General features: G+C 42.4%; 2 protein-coding genes across 2 annotated transcripts in view; one reads left to right on the top strand and one right to left on the bottom strand.

Annotated features, from left to right (window-relative positions):
- The window catches only part of TMEM59 (transmembrane protein 59), a 17,215-nt gene extending 8,137 nt beyond the window's left edge, over positions 1-9,078 (bottom strand). Inside the window, exons 1-2 of the mRNA XM_040360435.1 lie at positions 8,839-9,078; positions 4,406-4,511 (exon numbers count right to left, since the gene is read on the bottom strand). Of these exons, the coding sequence (XP_040216369.1) occupies positions 4,406-4,511; positions 8,839-9,063 (331 nt within the window). The 5' untranslated portion in view covers positions 9,064-9,078. The remainder of the gene's footprint in view (positions 1-4,405; positions 4,512-8,838) is intronic.
- TCEANC2 (transcription elongation factor A N-terminal and central domain containing 2) lies at positions 9,059-22,195 on the top strand. The gene is made up of 4 exons (XM_040360436.1): positions 9,059-9,236; positions 11,458-11,599; positions 15,131-15,324; positions 21,741-22,195. The coding sequence occupies exons 1-4, from the start codon at positions 9,135-9,137 to the stop codon at positions 21,927-21,929; spliced, it is 627 nt and encodes a 208-aa protein (XP_040216370.1). The 5' UTR covers positions 9,059-9,134; the 3' UTR covers positions 21,930-22,195.

The following is a 22,195-nucleotide window of genomic DNA, read 5'->3' as shown; positions in this document are numbered from 1 at the left end:
CCAATATGTCATGCTGTAAAACTGTGCACAACGCAAACTACGGCACTTAATCTCCAAAGGCAATGCTTTAAAAAAAAATTACAGAGGAGGTCAGGTGCTAAATTATTACTCTCGCTGTAACAATTTCAGCGATACCTCACATGAGTGTTTTGAACACCAATTAGATATGTGGGCGCGACTTGTGTATACGTTGACTAAATGTGCACTGTCCCTTTAAAGAAATAAAGAAAGAAAGAAAAAATATATCTTTTATTCCTATTACAAGAAATATAAAACATCCCTTGTAATAGAAATAAGCATTACAGGTCCTCTTTATTGAGATATCTGGGGTCAAAGAGACCTCAGATCTCACATTTATTTACCTTTGAAAGAAAAAAAAAAAACACATCCCTTTAAGGCCGGAAAGGCACGTTGCTCCAGTCCTCCAAGGGCATAGAGCCAAGTGCGAAATGTGATCTTCGCATTGCACAAGTGTGAACCGACACTAACCCTGGCACTGACCTTGGTCTAACCTTGATTTATTTTTCACTTTTATTTACAGCTTCATCTCCTGCAAAGAGAGGAAGCTACAAAGCTCACAAGAGGAAGTCAACACATGGGCGGACTTGCACAGTGACCGACCACTGTGATGGCCAATCAGAGGCCATCACAGATGAGGTTACCCAGGTCCTGATGGTTATTGTAAGCGCCGCACAAAGCGAGGTACGCACATATGCGGCCCCACAGAAAATAGTCCAGTCCAGTGAGGCTGCATATATGTGTACAGTCAATGGGAAGGGCCCAGTAGAGATCTTCTGCACAGAGTTTCAGAAGTGTGTACAGGGAATGGACATGTGTGTGTATACAGCAAAGAATAGGACTTGTTGTTACACAGAGCTGTGAAAACGAAAGACATGGCTGGGTGGGCGGAGCCCTGCATGGCAACGGCGATTTCAAATACTGGCAGCTAGTACTGGGAACTTTTCCCTGTACTACTGTCAGAGAGTGCGGGGGATGGAGCAGCAGCTGCAGCATGGGGAACATGTTACATGTTCCACCCTAAAAACAGGTGCAAAATGTTTTTAAAAAGGTGAACATATCATTTTAGGGCCAATCCAGCCTCTCATACGAGTCCAAATAAAGCTTTTATCAGCAAACTTCACTACAGTATTTGAAGCATGTATGGGAGTACACTCCTGTGTAAACAGGGCCAGACTTAACACACTTCCCTGTGGTATCCCTGTATTTAGAATATTATGCACAAATCTGTGGTCTATTTATTAGAAAACCCAGAACCCATGAGCACAGCAGCGAGCATATGCCCAAAATATTTAAAAACTTGTCAGGAACTACAGTGTTAAATGTTGAGCTAAAAATCAATGAATAACATCCCAACACGTGTTTGAGTGCTCATTTGAGAGTGTCATTAACCACATGCTGACCGCCCGCTGTTGTTTGACAGCGCCAGAATGGCCCCACTGTGCGATTTGCCATAGCTGTACGGTGGGCACTTTAAGGGGTGCGTGCATGTCCCCCGGGCACCCGCAATCGATTGTGACAGAGCCAGAATGGGGATGTGTATGTGTGTGTAAAAACACACAAATCCACGTCCTGTCAGGGGAGAGGAGACAGATCGTGGGTTCCTAGTATATAGAAACACCGATCAGTCTCCTCCCCAAATCAGTCCCATCCTCCCTTAGTTAGAACACACACTGAGAGAACACGTTTAACCCCTTGATTGCCCCCTAGTGTTAACCCCCTTCCCTGCCAGTGACATTTATACAGTAATCAGTTGCCATTTATAGCACTGCTCGCTGTATAAACGTCAATGGTTTCAAAAGTGTCCGATTTGTCTGCTGAAATGTCGTAGTCCCCATAAAAAGAAAAATTGCAGATCACCGCCATTACTAGTAAAAAAAAAAAAAAGTAATAAAAATAAAGGCATAAAATCAATAACCTATTTTGTAGGCACTATAACTTTTGCGCAAACTAATCAATATACGCTTATTGCAAATTTTGTTACCAAAAATATGTAGAAGATTACACAATCGGCCTAAACTGAGGAAATAATGTGTTTTAAAAAAAATATATATACATATATATATATATTTTATTAGGATATTTATTATAGCTAAAAGCACAAAAAACGAAAGCCGCAGGGGGTCTCAAATACCACCAAAAGAAAGCTCCATTCTCTCCATCCCTATCCTTGGACTCCTCCATCCTTCATTTCTTATGCCTTGACTCTGCCATTCTTGAAGTTCCTATCTCCAGACTCCTCCACCCTTCGTTTGTTATCCATAGATTCCTCCACCCCTATGCCAAGACTCTTCCATCCTTCAATTTATATTTGTGGATTCCCCCATCTTTCAATTCTCATCCCTGGACTCCTCCATTTTCTATCCATGGATATTCCCATTCTTCACTTCCTATCTCCAAACTCTTCCATCCCTTAGCCATTGGCCCCTCCATTCTTCCTTTATAATAATTCATGGATTCCTCCCTTATTTTGCATTAAAATAAATTTTGTTTAAAAAGCCGATGTGCAAATACCGTGTGACAAGAAAATTGCAACACCCACCAATTTATTCTCTAGGTATTCGACCCATAAAGAACCCCACATTTAAACCTAATAAAAAATGTATTGAACAAAATATATATAATGTTTGGGGGGGTTCAAAGAAAATTTCTAGCAAAAACAAAACCTTTAAAGGGGTTTTCCACCCATTTTTTAAGTTTATTAAAAGTCAGCAGCTACAAAAAAATGTAGCTGCTGGCTTTTAATAAACTGACACTTACCTGTTCCAGCGACGCGCCGGCCATGGGTCCGCTCCTCTCCCCCCCTCCCCGGCCGGCGTCTTCATTGTCACTGTGGGCACCCGGCCGTGACAGCTTTCGGCTTCACGGCCGGGCACCCACTGCGCATGCGCGAGCGGCACTGCGCATGTGGCCCTGTTTAATTGGACAGGCGATCGCCTGGGACCTGTCACGTGTCCCAGGCGATCGCCTACAGGGAGGGGCTGCCAAAAGGCGATATGACATATCGCCTTTGCAGCCCCTCGGCGGAAGGAGGAAGTGGGACAGGAAGTCCCCTTCTCCTGAAGCTCCCACTCCCCCCCCCCAAAAAATTACATGCCAAATGTGGCATGTAAGGGGGAGAGGAGTGGGTTAAGAGGAAGTTCAATTTTTGGGTGGAACTCCTCTTTAAACATTTAAGTCACTATAAAGCACCTCTGCCTAATAAAAACAACATCAACCCTCCATATTTTCCACCTTTGCAAAAATGTATTTATTTTTTATCAGGCCAAGTAGATTGTCATGAGGGAAAGTAGATTGGGACCCACGATTTAGTCCCTTAGGCAAATAGTTTAGTTTTTTGTTTCCACACACTTGAGATCATTAGGGATGCTTGTCTTAAGATGTGACAATACAAGGCTCTCAGAACACATCATGATGATAGGAATTGAAGCAACTAGACGATAAATGTAAGAGGATTGATTTTCGCGCCAAAAAAAGTGTGGAACATATAAACTTATCTTATTATAATAGAATAATAAATATATATATAATGGACAGCTGCTCCCCTAAAAATATAAGAGGACAATACCTCATTAAATGTTAGTGAATGTGTGGTAGGTAGGGGGCGCTAGTTTACCAATTTAATGTCTTGACTAAATGACAAAATTAGTGTTAAACAAAAAATCTAATCAATCAGTGATAGCAATTACAAAATTCATGTGATATCAATTAAAAAATAAACAAACACATATCAATCAAAACTAGATAGCATATAAATGTAAGCATGTTACTGCAGATTTTTTAGGTATTGGGACAATAGTAGTAGAAGATATTGCAGCTTATCCCAATGCTACTAAAAACACTTTTGCTCTGGGATCCCACAGTGGCAACTGCCTGGGCATACGGCCACAAGAGCTCCACTACAGGGCAAAATAAGCAATTCCAAACTCTAAATTTACCCCCTTAGTAGAGATCACATGTCCGGTGCTGGAATCACAAAGCAGCAGTTTTGGCCGCAAACAGGATTCCAAACTTTTGCTACACTGGCCATGTATAATCATTTTTTCAGATTTCAGTTCTTAGATCTCCAGAACAGCAAGCAATCATATCCATGCCAGAGAATAAAGCTTCTACACCACTATGAATGCTGGCTCTGCATCTTATCTCTGCCCTCCATATCAGAGTCCTTTACTTACTCTACATTAGAATTGATTATAAACACAAAAGTGTACTTCAGTACTGCATCCCATAATACCCAGTTACCAACATTACAGTGTAGTGTTGCAAGCCTAACAAAACCGGATTTGTAATTGGTTACTAAGAATTAATGAACAATTGTCATTTAATGTGCAATTGAAAACTCCCTCAGGATATTGGCTGCAAGTACGCTCCTCATATGCATCATCACCTGATTCACATTCCAGCTTAGTCTTGTTCAAGTCTTCACCAATCCCCGCAAACTGACAGATAGAGAAAAGACGACATCCTCTATGGCAGGCAAAGAGCTCCTCCTCCTGTACAGCAATGGCAACACAACAGAGGATGTTAATAATATTATTATTAGGTATTTATATAATGCAGACAATTTAAGCAGCACTTTACATAGTGGACATTAACATCAGTCCCTGTTCTCAAGGATCTAACAATCAAAAGTCCCTAAGGCCCCTTTCATACTGAGTGAGTGAGTGAGTGAGTGAAAAACTTGTAGAGCGCAACACCAGCGAACTGAATCGCCTCTGGGCACTGTTTCCATTCCATGGGTAAGGAGAACCCCTTGACCTCAGAAGAGATGGGTTTTAATCTTTCTCCTGAAGGCCAAGTGGTCCGACTCCAGTCAGATGGTGGTTGGTGGCGCATTCCACAGCCGAGGTCCCTGGACTGCAAATCTTCCATCTCCTTTGGACTTGTATCTGGCTTTAGGTATCTGGAGGTGGTTTTGATTGGTGGATCGCAGAATGCGATTTGGGTTATGGGCTTTTATTTTTTCGCATAGATATTGGGGGGCATTTCCGTGAATACACTTATGCGTTAAGCAGAGTGCCTTGAAAGCAATTCTGTCTTTTACTGGCAACCAATGAAGGGCTCTCAGCGAAGGTGAGATTGATTCCCATGTTTTTTTGCCAGTCACTAGTCGAACGACTTGCAAACGAGTGATTTGGTATTTGGGGAGTCTGAGATAGAGGGCATTTGCGCAAGTCTAGTCTGGAATTGATGATTGTTCCCACTACGACTGCAATGTCCTCTTTCGGCATAAAAGGGCGAGTCAGCGTAGTAGGCGCAGCAGATGATGGGATCCGCTGACTACTGACCCTATTTGTGCATCCATTGTCATGTAGGAGTCAAAAAAAAGACTCAGAGACTTTTGACTTTGGTGCTAGGGGTGATATTTTTACCCAGAATGGGTGGGGGGGGGTCCAGGTTGACGCGGCGTGACTTTTCCGGTTTGCGTGAAACAGGAGGAGTTCTGTTTTTGAAAGTTGCGCAATTTCGCAGCCACGATAGAAGGGAATGCCTGTGTAAACTTGAGGTCTATGGACCTTAACTCGCATTAAAGTCGGACCAAAGTAGTGCAGGGAAGTCCCACAGATACGAATGGTACCCCACAGAACTCTCATTGGAAATCATGAGGTACGACTTGCCATGCGACTTTGCAGTCCCAAGTCGCAGGGCAAGTGGTACAAGTGTGAAAGGGGCCTAACTCACATGCAACACACCCACTAGGGCCAATTTAGACACGATTTGGACAGGAGACAGTTAACCTACCAGCATGTATTTGGAGTGTGGGAAGAAAGTGGATCCAGTTACACCCAGAGAGAACATAACACCTCCATGCAAATATAGTGTCCTGACTGATATTAGACGAACATGTCAACCACACAAAAGGATACACAGTGCAACATTCACCAAACTTTGATATAAAGCTTTATCAGAAGTGCTCATCGTCCTCCCCGTCCAAAAACAATAAAACATATTCCCCATGCATCCCATCTTGGCAATTTCTATAATTTAAAAGGTTTACATTCGGCCTCAGTACTGTCCCTATTTGGAATACCAAGCTCACCTATTTTTATTTGTCACACACTAGTGACACTACCACAAAGGACTTTGGTATATAAAAGTAAAACCAGTGCAAACAGCAATCACACACAGTGTCCTAAGATAGCCAATCATACAACCCCAGTTAACCACACGCAGACTGCCCATCATAGATATACTACGGTAGGGCGGCCGCTCTGCGCCAGATCACGTACCAAGTACAGGACCCGACACTTCCTGGACTGGGGCGGGCACGCCGCCTGCGACCCACTCCTGCTGTGATCACACACAGCGGGAGACCAGTACCGTGAGCTCAATGTCTGCCAGCACCCACCGATTACACAAGCAGAACGACAATCTGCCTATGTAAACAAGGCAGATTGTCATTCTGTCAGAAGGGAAGGCACAGATCCTGTGTATCTGCAAAGCAGGAACACGGATCTTTGCCTTCCCCTAGTCAAAGCACCTCCCCTACAGTGACCAAGCACAAACTAAGCACATGGTTAAAAGAAAAAAAGTGTAATACTGCGCTAACAAAGTGGTGTAAATAACAAAAATAAAAAATCAGCTGCAGCTTAAAACTTGGAAAAAACGTATAAAGACATAAAAGGTGTATAGCAAGCTGCGCTACAATACAATAACTAAAAGTAACAACAATAATAGTTAGAGATTGAAATCAGATTTCAATCTCTATTATTGTTGTTACTTTTACAAGTTAACCGGTTAACGACCGCCCACTGTAAATATACGTCCTTTTTTTAAAGATGGATATCTCGGTAACGGCAGCAGCTGCTGCCACAACCGAGATATCCATCTCTTCAGTGAGCGGTCCTGTCAACGATAACGGCGGTCTCAGCGGCGGACTCGCCGCAAGATCGCCGTTATCGGTGGCGGGAGAGGGCCTCCCACGCTCTCCGCCGCTTACCGGAGGCGATCGGGTCCTTTCAGCTGCTGTGTGGGGATGCGAGTAAGGGGAAGATGGCCCCCACCCGTCCTCATAGCATTGCTGGGCGGAAGTGACGTCAAAACGTCAGCCCCGCCCAGCGTCTTAAAGAGACATTTTCTTTGTTGTCATTTTTTCAAATGACAAAATTTCCATTTTTTTTTTTGCATTCAAGTCTAAATATGAGATCTGAGGTCTTTTTGACCCCAGATCTCAAATTTAAGAGGACCTGTCATGCTTTTTTCTATTACAAGGCATGTTTACATTCCTTGTAATAAAAGTGATACTTTTTTTTTTTTATTTCAATGTAAAAAATTATAAAATAAATAATAAATAAATAAGAAAACACCCCAAAACATTTTTTAAAGTGCCCCGTCCCGACGAGCTCGTGCGCAGAAGCGAACGCATACGCGAGTAGCGCCCGCATATGAAAACGGTGTTCAAACCACACAAGTGAGGTTTCGCCGCGATCGTTGGAGCGAGAGCAATAATTCTAGCCCTAGACCTACTCTGTCACTCAAAAAATGAAACCTATAGAATTTTTTAGCAAAAAAACAAAAGAACAAAAGCTGGACAGCCGCACTCCAAAATTTTCTTTAAAAGAGATGTCTTTATTTTCAACTGTGCATACAGTCACTGCAAGCCCACAAAAATCAGTATGGCCAACGTTTCGCACTGGCGTCAGTGCTTAGTCAGTGCTTTGCCATGACTAAGCACTGACGCCAGTGCGAAACGTTGGCCATACTGATTTTTGTGGGCTTGCAGTGACTGTATGCACAGTTGAAAATAAAGACATCTCTTTTAAAGAAAATTTTGGAGTGCGGCTGTCCAGCTTTTGTTCTTTTGTTTTTTTGCTATTACCACATTGCCAGCACCCTGGTGGTTCAACAACCCCTGATCATCACGAGGCTCACCTGGAGCGGTGAGAATTCTGTCTGTATAGAATTTTTTAAACGTCGCCTATGGAGATTTTTAAGGGTAAAAGTTTGACGCCATGCCACAAGCGGGCGCAATTTTTAAGCGTGACATGTTGGGTATCATTTTACTCGGCGTTACATTATCTTTCACAATATATAAAATAATTTGTGCCAAATTTATTGTTGTCTTATTTTTTAATTAAAAAAAGTGATTTTTTTTCCAAAAAAAAAGTGCGCTTGTAAGAACGCTGCGCAAATACGGTGTGACAAAAAGTATTGCCATTTTATTCTCTAGGGTGTTAGAAAAAAAATAATGTTTGGGGGGTTTTAAGTAATTTTCTAGCAAAAAAAAAAACAGTTTTAGTCTTGTAAACACCAAATCTGAAAAACACCTTCTGTCCTTAAGTGGTTAAGCAACCCTTTGATTGCCACAGATGTTAACCCCTTCCCAGCCAGTGTCATTAGTACAGTGACAGTGCATTGCCTGGTCATTGGTCCCCAAAAAGTGTCAGGTTTCCAATTTGTCCGCCGCAATACCGCAACCATTACCAGTAAAGAAAAAATAAAGAAAAACATCCCATAGTTTGTAGACGCTATAACTTTTGCGCAAACCAATCAATATACACTTATTGGGATTTGTTGTGGCTACCAGGGAGGAGCAGGATCTGTAGGGGGAGTTCTGTCTTCCTCTCTGCTGCTCACCCAATCTCAGGTTTCCAGGTAGAGTACACAGTAAGTACAGCACAGGGATCTCCCCTCCCCCCAATGGCTGTAGTTCTGATCTCTATATTCATGACTGAGTTCCCACATCTGTCTGTGTGTGTCCAGAATAAGCTGCAGAGAGAAGCTCCATGCCGGATGTTGTGTTCAGCTATGCACCCCGGCCATGGATGTTTATGTTGTAGAGCTGGAGGCGGGGCTCGGCGTGTTTGCTCTCACACTCACCTCAGGGTAGGTGTGCAGGGGGTAGGTGCCCTCGCAGACTTGGTGGCAGGACGAGCTGTCCCCCAGAGCGGTGTCCAAGGAGCCCAGAGCCCCCCAGCTACAAAACAGCAACAACACTGCGCTGCAAAACATCTGCGATGCCTCCATCTTTCTCCTCTCAATCACTTCCGGATACTGCAGCCGCGTCCTGACGCCAAGCACGCCGCTTGCGTTAGCTGGTGTCATCAGGGCGCGACGGACAGCGGATACCGGAAGCGGATGTCCAGTGTGGAACGCAAAGTAGCAATACAAACAACATGGACAGGTTCGTCATCAGAAACCCCAAACCACAGGCCGAGAAGGGTCCAGCTGTGAAAAAGAAAGGCTCCATGGGCCAGGCCACCCTGTTTTCCTTGAAGGTGATTATTAATGCTGGTGACATTCACTCCTGCTAAACCTGTGTTATTTTCTAATAAAAAATGTCTGCATGCCTGGGTGTAACATAGGCATTGTTCACATTGGCTTCAGCTTGTATGCGATCTGTGTTCACCGCAGCTTTGTTCAAGCTTTTAATCCTTTCACTGCCAGAGCTAATTTTGCATTCCCTTTTTTTTTTTTGCACACGTTTAAAAACAAATTTAGGCCATAAGATTAGTTAAAACCCCCGAAACATTGTATATTTTCTGAAAGCGGAGACCCTGGAGAATAAAACGGTGGTAAGTTTTAATGTTGCATGTCACACGATATTTGAACATTAGTTTGTCAGGTTCATCTTTTTAGTAAAAAAAAAAAAAAAAACACTAAAGTTAGTTTTGGGGCACAGAAATATAATATATCAGGAAAAAAAATGGGGTGCACCAAATAGATAGATACTCAATAGAGCTTCAGTTAGTTCTGCAAACATTACAAGTCAGCAGCTACAAAAATTGTAGCTGCTGACTTCTAATAAAGAGACACTTACCGGTCCAGGGATTCCGCACTATCCCCACCCAGGCCGATTCTTCACCTCCTTCTTGCAGCCTTACAGCCAGCTGACCACTGCACATGTGCTGTTCTGCACTTTAGGAAAAGTCCCACAGTCTTCTGGGACCTGTGATGTGTCCCAAACGGTTGCTGGCAGGGAGAACCTCTGCTCAGATCACCAAGGCAATCCAAACGGGAGTGTGAGTGGATACCTGTAAAAACCTGGTGACTGCTCCATCCTCAAAAAAAATATATATATATATATATATATATATATATATATATATATATATATATATATATATATATATATAAATATATAAAATGTGGCAGAGGAGAGGGAAGGAGGGGAGATCATAACTTCCCCTTTTGGGTAAAGTTCCGCTATAAGCTTTAAAATTGTTCACATCTGCAAAATAATGACAAACGTCAGTACGCTATATTTTCCTCAGAGCTCCTTCACACAGGCAATCTGCCCGACGGACTCTGCTTTGCTCAGCAGGGGATCGATCTGCCGATCCCCACTGAGCAGGCGGATGACCGGTCCGTCTCTGCTCACTGTGCAGAGACGGACCTGTCGGATTCCCGCTCTCCTCTATGGGAAGATCGGATGAAAAATGGACCGCCTGTCCATTTTCATCTGATCCGACATACGAATAGAAAATAGGGGTAAACATCCATCTGGATTTCACGGACAGAATCGGATCGCATAACAGCGTGTGTCAGTGGACATGTCGTCGCTGACATCCGAAGCTCCATAGGGGTGAATGGAGTATTTGATCAGGTCCAGCTGAAAAACTGACAGGCGAACCTGATCGGACCGCCGTTAGGTGGCACTTTAAATGCCCCTGCAGGTCATCAGTTTAGAATTGGTCATGAATAATGGCTCTAGAATTTTTGCTCTCTCTCTCTCTCTCTCTCTCTCTCTCTCTGACATGTGTGGCGATATATGTATATGACGACCAACATTTATGTTCGTGTGTGCATGTGGAGGTGGGGCAAGCCCAAAATATTTTAGCTTGGGTGTAACTTTAATTCTTGACCATTTTTTGCTTTAAAGCGGGGGTTCACCCGTACAGAACACATTTTCCCCTTAGATGGATGCTCGTTTTGTCTAGGGGAATCGGCTAGTTGTTTTAAAATATGATCCGTACTTACCGTTTACGAGATGCCTCTTCTCTGTCGCTTCCGGGTATGGGCTGCGGGAGTGGGCGTTCCTATTTTGATTGACAGTCTTCCGAGAGGCTTCCGACGGTCGCATCCATCGCGTCACGATTTTCCGAAAGAAGCCGAACGTCGGTGCGCAGTATAGAGCCGCACCGACGTTCCGCTTCTTTCGGCTACTCGTGACGCGATGGATGCGACCGTCGGAAGCCTCTCGGAAGACTGTCAATCAAGAAGGAACGCCCGCTCCCGAAGACCCATACCCGGAAGCGACGGAGAAGATGCATCTCGAAAACGGTAAGTACGGCTCATATTTTAAAACAAATAGCCGATTCCCCTAGACAAAACGAGCATCCATCTAAGGGGAAAAGAGAAAAAAAAAACATAATTGGGTGAACTCCCGCTTTAAGTAAAACTTTAATTATATCACATAGGGGACTGAAAGTATAATATTTTAAGACATCAGAGGTCTACCCTTTTTATATAATTATTGCTTACTAATTATGTCTTTAGAGGGTGGTGGTGCTGGAAGATATAAAGAGATGGAAATGTATTCTGGAGCTGCCCAGCCAGACTAAAGAGAATCTCCTGGAAGCCTTATCACAGCTGAAGAAGAAAATTCCCTCAGAAGAAGTAATACGAACAACAAAAATCGGTAAATCCTGTAACTGAAGGAGCTTATTTGACAAGATGCAAATCATTGGAAAGTAGTCACACATACGTGTTTTACAACAATGGGCTTCTCATGTGGACCCTTACAAGCTGTAAACACATGGTATTCTTTAATGACAAGAAGAACCTTTATTTTTAAATAAAAATAAAAAATTCTACTAAAAAAAGATTATTTGCTGCTATGTGTCCCGAATGGGAAGACATCCAAATCATTCCCTTATTAGACAGGAAGTGAGGAGAATCTTTTCAGTGGTGACACATTTAAATGTTACAACCCCTGTAAGGTATTTGTTGCTTAGTTGTATAGATTTTTTTTTTTTTTTTTTTTTTTTTTTTTTTTTTTTTTTACTTTCTGTGCCCTGACATACGAATCTTGAGAAGAGATGCAGACAGCAATTAAAACATCAGTGTAAGTTCTAACGCTTCTCACTTATTTTATTAAATGTAAAAAATAAAGACAGATGTAAATTTACGCAGACTATTTAGAAATATACATGCCCATCATAATTGTGAAGGAACAAGAATGGTAGCATCCCAATAAGGATGTGGAACTCTCTCCCACAATTGGTGGTGGCTGCGGGGAGTATGGATATTTTTAAAAGACTCTTGGATGCATATCTTAAAAAAAACACAACATACAGGGATATGGGAAAATATTATAGACACTGACACACGTACACCTACACAGGTTGAACTGGATGGACTTTCGTGTTTTTTTTCAGCCTATGCCTACTATGTAACTATGTAGGACACTTACCTGTCCAGGGATCCAGCAGTGTCTTCACCCAAGCCGATTTTTCAATTGGCTCTCAGGTTCTGCCACTGTCATCTCGACTAAGGGAATTACGTCCCTACTGCGCATGTGCAAAGCTTGCTGCGCTTTATGAATGTCCCAGGGGGAAGGGGGCCGAACTCCCGACTGAAGTCAGCCGGAAGTGGGAGCGGGCACCTATTGTAAATCTCCCCTTTTTGGTTGAGCTCTACCTTAAAGACATTCCCCTCTGGGTGATCTATATACATTGCAAGGATTTTATCAAACTTTGTTGCAGATTCCAACCTTTTGTTACTCTGAAAAAAGTCACTGTGTTTCTCTATGTACATGTGGTAAGTGAATCTAATGGGAGTAGTTTCATAATCATCAGTCAGCTGCTGCACCTACAGGGCTCTAATGAGGAAAATTGCAGGGTCTGCATCCCTTTAGACTAGAGCTGCACGTTTTATCGTTAAAGAATCAGATTGCGGTTCTTCTGATTCTATACAGTTCTCCTGCTCACAGCTGACAGCTGTCTTAAAAACAAAAAAACAAAAACAGGCATTTCGTCCTTTTAGATCAAAGGAATTAAAGTGGAGGTTCACCCCAAAAAATTATTTTTAACATTACATTCAGCCGAGTTGTCCTAATGACAATCGGCTGTTTTTTTCCCCCCCCCCGTACATTCCGTATTTTCACCGCCGCTTCCGGGTATGTCTTCTGCGGGACTGGGCGTTCCTATCTGATTGACAGGCTTCCGACCGTTGCATACTACGCGTCACGAGTTGCCAAAAGAAACCGAACGTCGGTGCGCAGGCGCCGTATAGAGCCGCACCGACGTTCAGCTTCTTTCGGCAACTCGTGACGCGTAGAATGCGACGGTTGGAAGCCTGTCAATTTTATTTTTGGGTGAACCCCCGCTTTGACTTCTGTCTGTAAATGAGGGACGTTAAACCACTTAAAGACTAAACCTTTTTCTGACATTTGTTATTTACAAGTTAAAATCAGTATTTTTTGCTAGAAAATTTACTTGTAACCCCCAAACATTTTATTTTTATTATATATATATATATATATATATATATATATATATATATATATATATATATATATACATATACACACGAGAGATTATATATATATATATATATATATATATATATTATATATATTTTTTTTTTTTATAAAATCTTTTTATTTTTAGCAGAGACTCTAGAGCAGGCATGTCCAAAGTCCGGCCCGCGGGCCGATTGCGGCCCTTGTTCCGGTTTAATGTGGCCCCCCCTGGTAATTTGGATATATATATCCCCCCCGTGCTACTAAAGATATATACTGTATTTATCAGTGCTACCTCAGAGGGGACAGGGAGGGGGCAGAACAAGCGCTGTCAGATTACATACAGGGGAATCTCCTGTTTACTCAGCGGCATCTGTACTAGGAAGTCCTGTCTCCTGGGCTGCCATTGGACGACTGTTCTGTCTATCATAGGAGGCGGGACTTTGTATTAAAGAAACCGCAGAGTAAACAGGAGATTCTCCTGTATGTAATCTGTTGGCACTCATCCTGCCCCCTCACTGTCCCCTCCGAGGCTGCAGATGATGGCAATGGTAAGGCTGCGTTCATGGAACTGATTGGGCTGCATTGATGGGCACTGACCCTTATTTTGCTTCACAGGTCTGAAACTTCCCTCTTAAAGTGAAGGTGTGTGTTATACACCTATAAATACGGTATACATAAAATAACACTCCCAAGCTTATCCTTAGTCCTGAGTGGCGCTCGGGGATTCGTTGGGGGCACAAAAGATATATAGATAGATAGATAGATAGATAGATACAAATAACACGCCCGGGCTCATCTCTAGTCTTCACCACACACAGCCACAAAGGCAAAATAATTCTTGTTGGGCAGTGTATTAGTGCTCTGACAAACACACTTAGACCGAATTTTAATGGTTCAAAGAATGTCAGGCAAAATGGTCGGCCCTCGCGCATGTTCACTTCATCAAATCTGGCCCTCTTGAAAGAAAGTTTGGACACCCCTGCTCTAGAGAATAAAATGGCGGTTGTTGCAATGTTTTATGTCACGCTGTATTTGCGCAGTGGCCTTTCAAACCATTTTTTTGGGGGGAAAAACACACTTTAATGAATTAATAAAAAATCTAAACAGTAAAGTTAGCCCAATTTTTTTTTTTTTTTGTGTAATGTTATGCCGCGAGAATCGCGATCTTTATTCTATGCAAAAAGAATTGTGATTCTCATTTTGGCCAGAATCATGCAGCTCTACTTTATGTGATTTCCTATTATGAGCATCTCGCAAAAAAATTAAATTTTTGTTGCAGGTGATGCAAAAAATCGGACTTATATCTTAGTGCAGACGTCTGGAGAAATCAATGAGCCAATCACACAAGCAGGAAATGACATATCTGGGGAGGCATTCTGTACACCATCTATGTACAGAATGATTCCAGGTTGCCATATTGCATTTTCCAGAAAATTACAGAGCTGCAGATTTAAAAAGAAAGGACATTTTTTTATAAAGGTCAATTACAATATGACTTATGTTGCAATTGTATACGCTATATTATTTTGTTTTTATTGTTATTTTTTTTTCCCTACAAAAGTGGAGTTACCTTTTAAAAACAACTGATTGTGATATTGATTGTCTGAAATAGACGTATCTCTCAGCTGCAATTCAGTGTTGTATTTACCATCCATGTACAGTAATGTTGTTTGTTATATGTAATGGTCTTTTTCCTTCTTTCAGGCGAGGCAGTGGAGGGCCTGCAGACACACTCTGATAGTGAAGTATCTGAACTAGCTAAGGAAGTTTACTCACAATGGGAAACATTTTTAAGAGAAAAACGTTGCAAACCCACCATAGAAGTTAGAAGTGATCCTACTACAGAGAAACTACGCAACAATGCAAGGCGGATGTTGTGTGAAGCCCTAGAAAAGGAGGTAAGGTCCTATCATCTTCAGAAAAATACAACCCCAATTCCAAAAAAGTTAGGACGCTGAACATAGAATAAGAAATATATTTTCAGTTGTTTCACACTTTTTTGTTATGTATAATTCCACATGTGTTAACCTCCCTGGCGGTATGATTCTGTCTGGAATTACGTACCAAAAGCGGTACAATTATTTTGCAAGGAAATTTGGCGTTTTATACTGTAGGCCTGCAATTCTTAGGAATAACTCATTTAAATCTGACCAAACAAGAGTCTAGTAGGCATCCCGGGTATTAAATTTTTTTAAAAAACAAAATTATAATATAATAAATAATTATAACAAATAATAATATAATTATAATAAAAATTATTCAATAATGTAATCAACTCAAAATCACTGAAATTTGCTCAGTTGCAGAATTGTCGCTGTCAATACTTTTATTTTTTTTATGACAAATTTCACCACAAATCGCTATAGCACAATTCTGCAAGTGATTATAATATATTATCGCTGTTTTCTAGCTGCTCTAAAACCATTTTTGACGTAAAGGGACACTTTTGGTTGCTATGGACAATCTACAGTTTGCAGGCAGAAAGAACAGTTTTTATTATATAAAAGTGCATGTAGGACACTGGGCAGACCACTAGGGACAGGGGGGGGGGGTGTATTTTTTACATACAGTACTGTAATCTATAAGATTACAGTATACTGTATGTAATGTGTTTGTTTACTTTTTTGAATTTGGCGCCGTTCTCCGCCCCCGTGCGTCGTAACGTCGCAGGGAACGGAGATCGGCGGCACGTGGGGACACTGTGAATCGAGCGAGGACCCGCTCGCTCACACAGCGGGGATGCATCGCAGGATCCTGGGACAAGGTAAGTAACTTGTCTGTGGATGCTGCGAAAGGTAAGCCGCGCCGCTGCACGCTCTGCACTTCCACCCCGAGCGTGACTCGGGGTTAATTTATAGTTTTGATGCCTTCAGTGTGAATCTACAATTTTCATAGTCATGAAAATAAAGAAAACTCTTTGAATGAGAAGGTGTGTCCAAACTTTTGGTCTGTACTGTGTGTATATGTATGTATGTATGTATGTATGTATGTATGTATGTATGTGTGTGTGTGTGTGTGTGTGTGTGTGTATATATATATATATATATATATATATATATATATATATATATAATTTATTTATTTATTTGGATCACTGCTCTAAACTTTAAAATCAATGGTTTTATTAATGCCAGATAGTACAGCTCCTTTTGAGCCAAGGATTTTGATATTACTGGGAACATGAAGTTTCATTAGCACTTATATAACGCCAACACATTGTGCAGCACTTTACAAGGTTAGGGCAAACAGTATAGTTACAATACAATTTAATACCAGAGGAATCAGGGGAAACCCTCTTCTAGTGCAGGTTCTATTTTTTTTTTTTTTAAAGAATATGTTTTATTAGGTTTTTAAACACAATCGTATATACAGAAAAATACCAAGCAAGGGTTAGTACAGGAGGATCAACAAGACAAAAGGCCATTATCGTCCTTATTGATGAAGCTACAACGATCTATTAAGACAGTTATGACTTGAGCAACATTTCTTAACAAATCAGCAAATGTATCAGTGCAATGTGTCTTATGGCCCCCATCGACATAGAAAATGGAGCACCCACCATCTCCATTACTTCAGGTGGTTAAAGAGTAAGTCAAGGAAGAAATGAGAAAATAAATGAAAGAAAAAGATGGCGAGAAGGAGGGTATCCAGTCAGAAGCCTGGCCATTGAAGGGGTTTAACCCTAAATTATTCTTTGCTGCCAGCCCCCCTATTTCAGGCTGCCATCCTTCATTGTATACCATATATACTCGAGTATAAGTCAAGTTTTTCAGCACTTTTTTTTTGTGCTGAAAATACCCCCCTCGGCTTATACTCGAGTCACCTTTTTGCACCTGATTTCCCGGAATTTGGGGACCCGGTGCCGGCCGGCCGTAGGTCCCCTGAACTTGGCACATATTTAGCCCTATTCTTCCTCTACAAGTGTGAAAAGTTTGTTGTCTGGGGGACCTACGGCCGGGGGGCACCGATTTTTCAAACCAGGCACCCCTTTCATAGACTCCCATGTTAAACGGTCATTTCTACAGTGATTTTGGTGACCCGGTACCAGCTGGTCGTAGGTTTCCTGGACCCGGAACTTGGTACACATGTAGCCAAATTTCTCCTCTATAAGTGTGCAAAGTTTGTTATCTAGGTGACCTACGACTGGGGAGCACCAATTTTTCAAAGCTGGGCATCCCTTCCATAGACTCCCATGTTAAACGTCAGTCTAAGCATGGGCACAGTGAGGAATGCACATGGACACAGTGAGGCAAAGTGTGGCACAGTGAGGCATGCAGATGGACACCCTAGGCTTATACTCGAGTCAATATGTTTTCCCAGTTTTTTTGTGGTAAAATTAGGTGCCTCGGCTTATATTCGGGTCGGCTTATACTCGAGTATATACGGTAAGTGTTTGTTGGCATCAATGCCGCTAAAAAAAACCTTTTTACTGCTATCTTCAGGCTGGTCATGTGACTCCCAGCCGCTCTACTACTCCTAACCCTGGGCTACAGCAGGAGGACATGAGCTCTCCCTCTGACGTCAGCTGGGAGTCACGTGACCGCCGAGCTGGCCATGACAGCAGCGGGGGGAGGCAGACTCCCGAGCTGGCGGGGAGGAGGGAGAGAGAGGACAGGGGAGTGCAGAGAAGAGAGACCGGGGATGACATAGGGATGTAAACTGACCAGTGTCAGAGCTCAGCAGCCATGGTAAACCATGGTCAGTTTATAGGGGGGAGGGCAAAAAACTGGCAAGATCAGCCAGGTTTTTTACAGTTTTTTCAGAGGGGCAGGTTAGACAGCACAAGCACTGCGCTGTTTAACTTGCTATAAGGAAACAGGATCTCTATAATTTATTTTTTGGATAACAACCACTTTAAGACCCCTTTCACACTGAAGTGTTTTTACAGCGTTTTAGCGGTAAAAATAGCGCTATTAAAACGCTCATAAACCGCTCTCCATGCATCTCAATGGACCCTTTCACAGGTCCTGCAAGCCGCATCTTTGGAGCAGCTTTTGGGCTCTGAAAAAAACGCCCCTCTCCATTGAAATGAATTGAAAGCGCTGTAAAAACGCCTTAGCCTTTCACACTGAGGCACTGCAAAAACGCCCTAAAACGTTAGGGTCTTAGCAGTGCTTTACCAGCAGATTGGGATTGCAGATGAGGCTTCGCTCGACTAACGCTCGAAAGTGTGAAAGGGGCCTAAAGTGGAACTTATCTCTCCCAATCGACATTATTTTATATCCTCATGCTGCTAGCATTGGTAAATAGATAGGAAAGTATATACTCGTGTTAATCTTATTTTTTTTTTTAGATGATTTTGGATGATTTTTTTACGTTATTTCCTGGTTTCTTGACTGGACAAATGATGTAATATATCCCTGGAGTCTTCAGGAGCGGATGATGCTTGCTTGAGCTAGAGGCAGATGGATTTCAACAAATAAATGCTGTATGAATCATCTGCCCTTAGGCCGCGTACACACGGTCGTTCCAAACCGATGAGAATGGTCCGACGGGCCATTTCCATCAGTTCACTGCTGAAGTGGCCTGATGGTCTGATGTGCATACACACCATCGTTCCAAAAACCGATCGGGTCAGAACGCGGTGACGTCAAACACACGACGTGCTGAATAAAACTAAGTTCAATGCTTCCAAGCATGCGTCGACTTGATTCTGAGCATGCGCGGGTTTTGAACCGATGCTTTCTGTACTAACCATCGGTTTGGACCAATCAGGCAGCGGTCCATCGGTTCGATTTTGAAGCATGTTTTAACATTTTGGACTGAAGGAAAACAGACCGATGGGCTATACACACGGTCGGTTTGGACCGATGAAACTGAACCTCTGTCCATTCTCATCGGTTTTGTCTGACCGTGTGTACGCGGCCTGACTCAAGATGGCCAGAAAGGGGTTGGGGTTGTTTTTCAAAGTGATTTCTCAACAAAATCAAAGCATAGAGGGGTTGATTTACTAAAACTGGTAAATGCGAAATTTGGTGCAGCTGTGCATGGTAGCCAACCAGCTTCTAACTTCAGCTTGACCCAAACAAACTGGAAGCTAATTGGTTTCTATGCAGAGCTGCACCAGATTTTGCGCTCTCTAGTTTTAGTAAATCAACCCCAGAGACATGGATGGATGGGAGAGTTTGCTTTAAATATTAAAAATTAATTAAATAGTGTTTTTAGTTTGTGGAGCTTCAATGCAGTGAAGATCTGCTTTAATGTTCTTGGTTAATGGCAGGTACAGATTATGGGGCAGATCCACATACATTTGCGTGGGCGCAGCGTATGCGAGATACGCTACGCCGCTGTAACTTACTTTGCAAGTCTTTGAATCCTGAAAGAATTTGCGCCGTAAGTTACGGCGTAGTGTATCTCTCGCGGCGTAAGGGCGCGGAATTAAAATGCGGCGAGTAGGGGGCGTGTTTCATTTAAATGAAGCGCGTCCCCGCGCCGAACGAACTGCGCATGCCCCGTCCGTCAAAACTCCCAGGGTGCATTGCTCCAAATGACGTCGCAAGGACATCATTGTTTTCGACGTGAACGTAAATGGCGTCCAGCCCCATTCACGGACAACTTACGCAAACGTCGTAAAATTTTCAAAATTATACGCGGGAACAACGGCCATACTTAACATTGAGTACGCCACCAGATAGCAGCTTTAACTATACGCCGGAAAAAGCCGAACGGAAACGACGTAAAAGAATGCGACGGCCGCTCGTACGTTCGTGGATCGTCGGAAATAGCTAATTTGCATACTCGATGCGGATTACGACGTGAACGCCACCCAGCGGCCGCCGGAAAATTGTATCTTGGATCCGACGGCGTACTAAGGCGTACGCTTGTCGGATCTAACACAGATGCCGTCGTATCTTGTTTGGTGCATACCAAAACAAAGATACGACGCGCAAAATTTGAAATTACGCGGCGTATCAACAGATACGCCGGCGTAATTTCTTTGCGGATCTGCCCCCATAAGTGTAGCTGCATTTTTATATTTTTTTTATTGCACAGCTACAGAATCATTTTATCCAATTATTAAAGTTCATAACAGCATTTAGACTACCAAGTTTAAGTAAAAAGACTTTTAGGATTGCCTATGTATTAAAAAAAACAAAACAAAAAAAACTTATTCCTATAGTCATAATTTTACACGACCCCAGACTGCCGTTTACACAAACTGAGCTAGTGGTGGTCAGGACTATCCTGCGGCTTGCAAGTCATCCCAGTGTAAGGTCTCGTACACACGATAGGATAGCCAGAGGACAACGGTCTGAAGGACTATTTTCATCAGTCCAAACCGATCGTGTGTAGGCCCCATAGGTTATTTAACCTTGGGTTAAAAAAATGAGAACTTGCTCTAAAATTGAACCTATGGATTGCTAACCGATAGGTCAAAACCGAACGTTCGTATGCAAAAGCATCGGTTAAAAACCCGCGCATGCTCAGAATCAAGTCGACGCATGCTTGGAAGCATTGAACTTCGTTTTTTTCAGCACTTCGTTGTGTTTTACATCACCGCGTTCTGACACAATCGTTTTTTTAACTGATGGTGTGTACGCAGGACGGACCATCAGTCAGCCTCATAGGTTAACCTAAGACGACGGTCCTTCAGACCGTTGTCCTCTGACTATCCTAGCGTGTGTATGAGGCCTAAGGCTTTAATGCAGATTGGTTGCACGGTATTGGCTGTTTCTAGCCATGGCAAATGGAGAGCTTGGAATGCTGTATGCAGTGCCAGCTTTCATGGAGTTAAAGTGGCCAGGGCTGGACTTAAAAGCTTGTCCATCAGAGGAGACAACAGTATTGTTCATACCTCCTCCTCAAAATGGCATGTAGTTATTTAGTTCTTGTGGACGCTGCTAAAGTACAAGTGACAATGTTGTAATTTCTCAAGAAACAGCCTAGCATTGTCATCCTCTACAGCAGTGGTCACCAACCCTGTCCTCAGGGCCCACTAACAGGCCAGGTTTGCAAGTTAACTGAAATGCATGACAGGTGATATCATTTGCTGCTCGGTGATTGCTGAATTCTAGTCTGCATCTCCCCAAGGTAATACTTAAAATCTGGCCTGTTAGTGGGCTCCAAAGACAGGGTTGATGACCACTGCTCTACAGGAAATGACCTACAGCAGAGAGCTCTGGCAGAATCAAAAGGTATGTAGTAGGATTTGCAGGGAGAATCATTTTTTTTTTAAATATACAAGGGGTTAGCTTTTTATACTAAACATATCCTTTTCTAACTTTTGTCTATAGGTGAAATAGGTTAAATATGTGTCTTTGATCAGTAAAATAAGAAAAAGATTTTACCATATCTCATCTCTCTCTTTAATCAGGTTGGCGACTCTTTGGCTGAGTGTATTGAACGTGAGGCCTTCCACCAAAGTTCCCGTCTGATCAATGTTCACTACCGAAGGACGGTTCGCACTCTGGTGTTTGCTTTAAAGCACAAGCCAGAGATACGATCACAAGTGAAGGATGGACACTTACCTGTCAATAAGTTAGTGCAGACTCATAAGAAGTAATATGCTGCGATCATAAGGACTGAGCATGGCCTCAATTATCCTATTCATTGAACATCACTGACCAGATACAGGCGGCTCTCGGGTGTTCTGCACACAGTATAGGAGAAGATCTGATCAAGTCGAAATTTTTAATAATAAGATGAATTCCTAGTCAATGGACAATACATATGGAACTCTATGTAATAATTGCAGGTATTTATTTTTTTACTTTTTTAACATAGAATAAAAATGCTGCTTCATCTTAAAGGATGATATGTTTGACTTTT

This window comes from Rana temporaria, chromosome 7, assembly GCF_905171775.1.
Source record: "Rana temporaria chromosome 7, aRanTem1.1, whole genome shotgun sequence".
Lineage (NCBI taxonomy): Eukaryota > Metazoa > Chordata > Amphibia > Anura > Ranidae > Rana > Rana temporaria.
The sequence above is the reverse complement of the archived record's forward strand: the minus strand, read 5'-3'. Positions and strand labels throughout refer to the sequence as shown.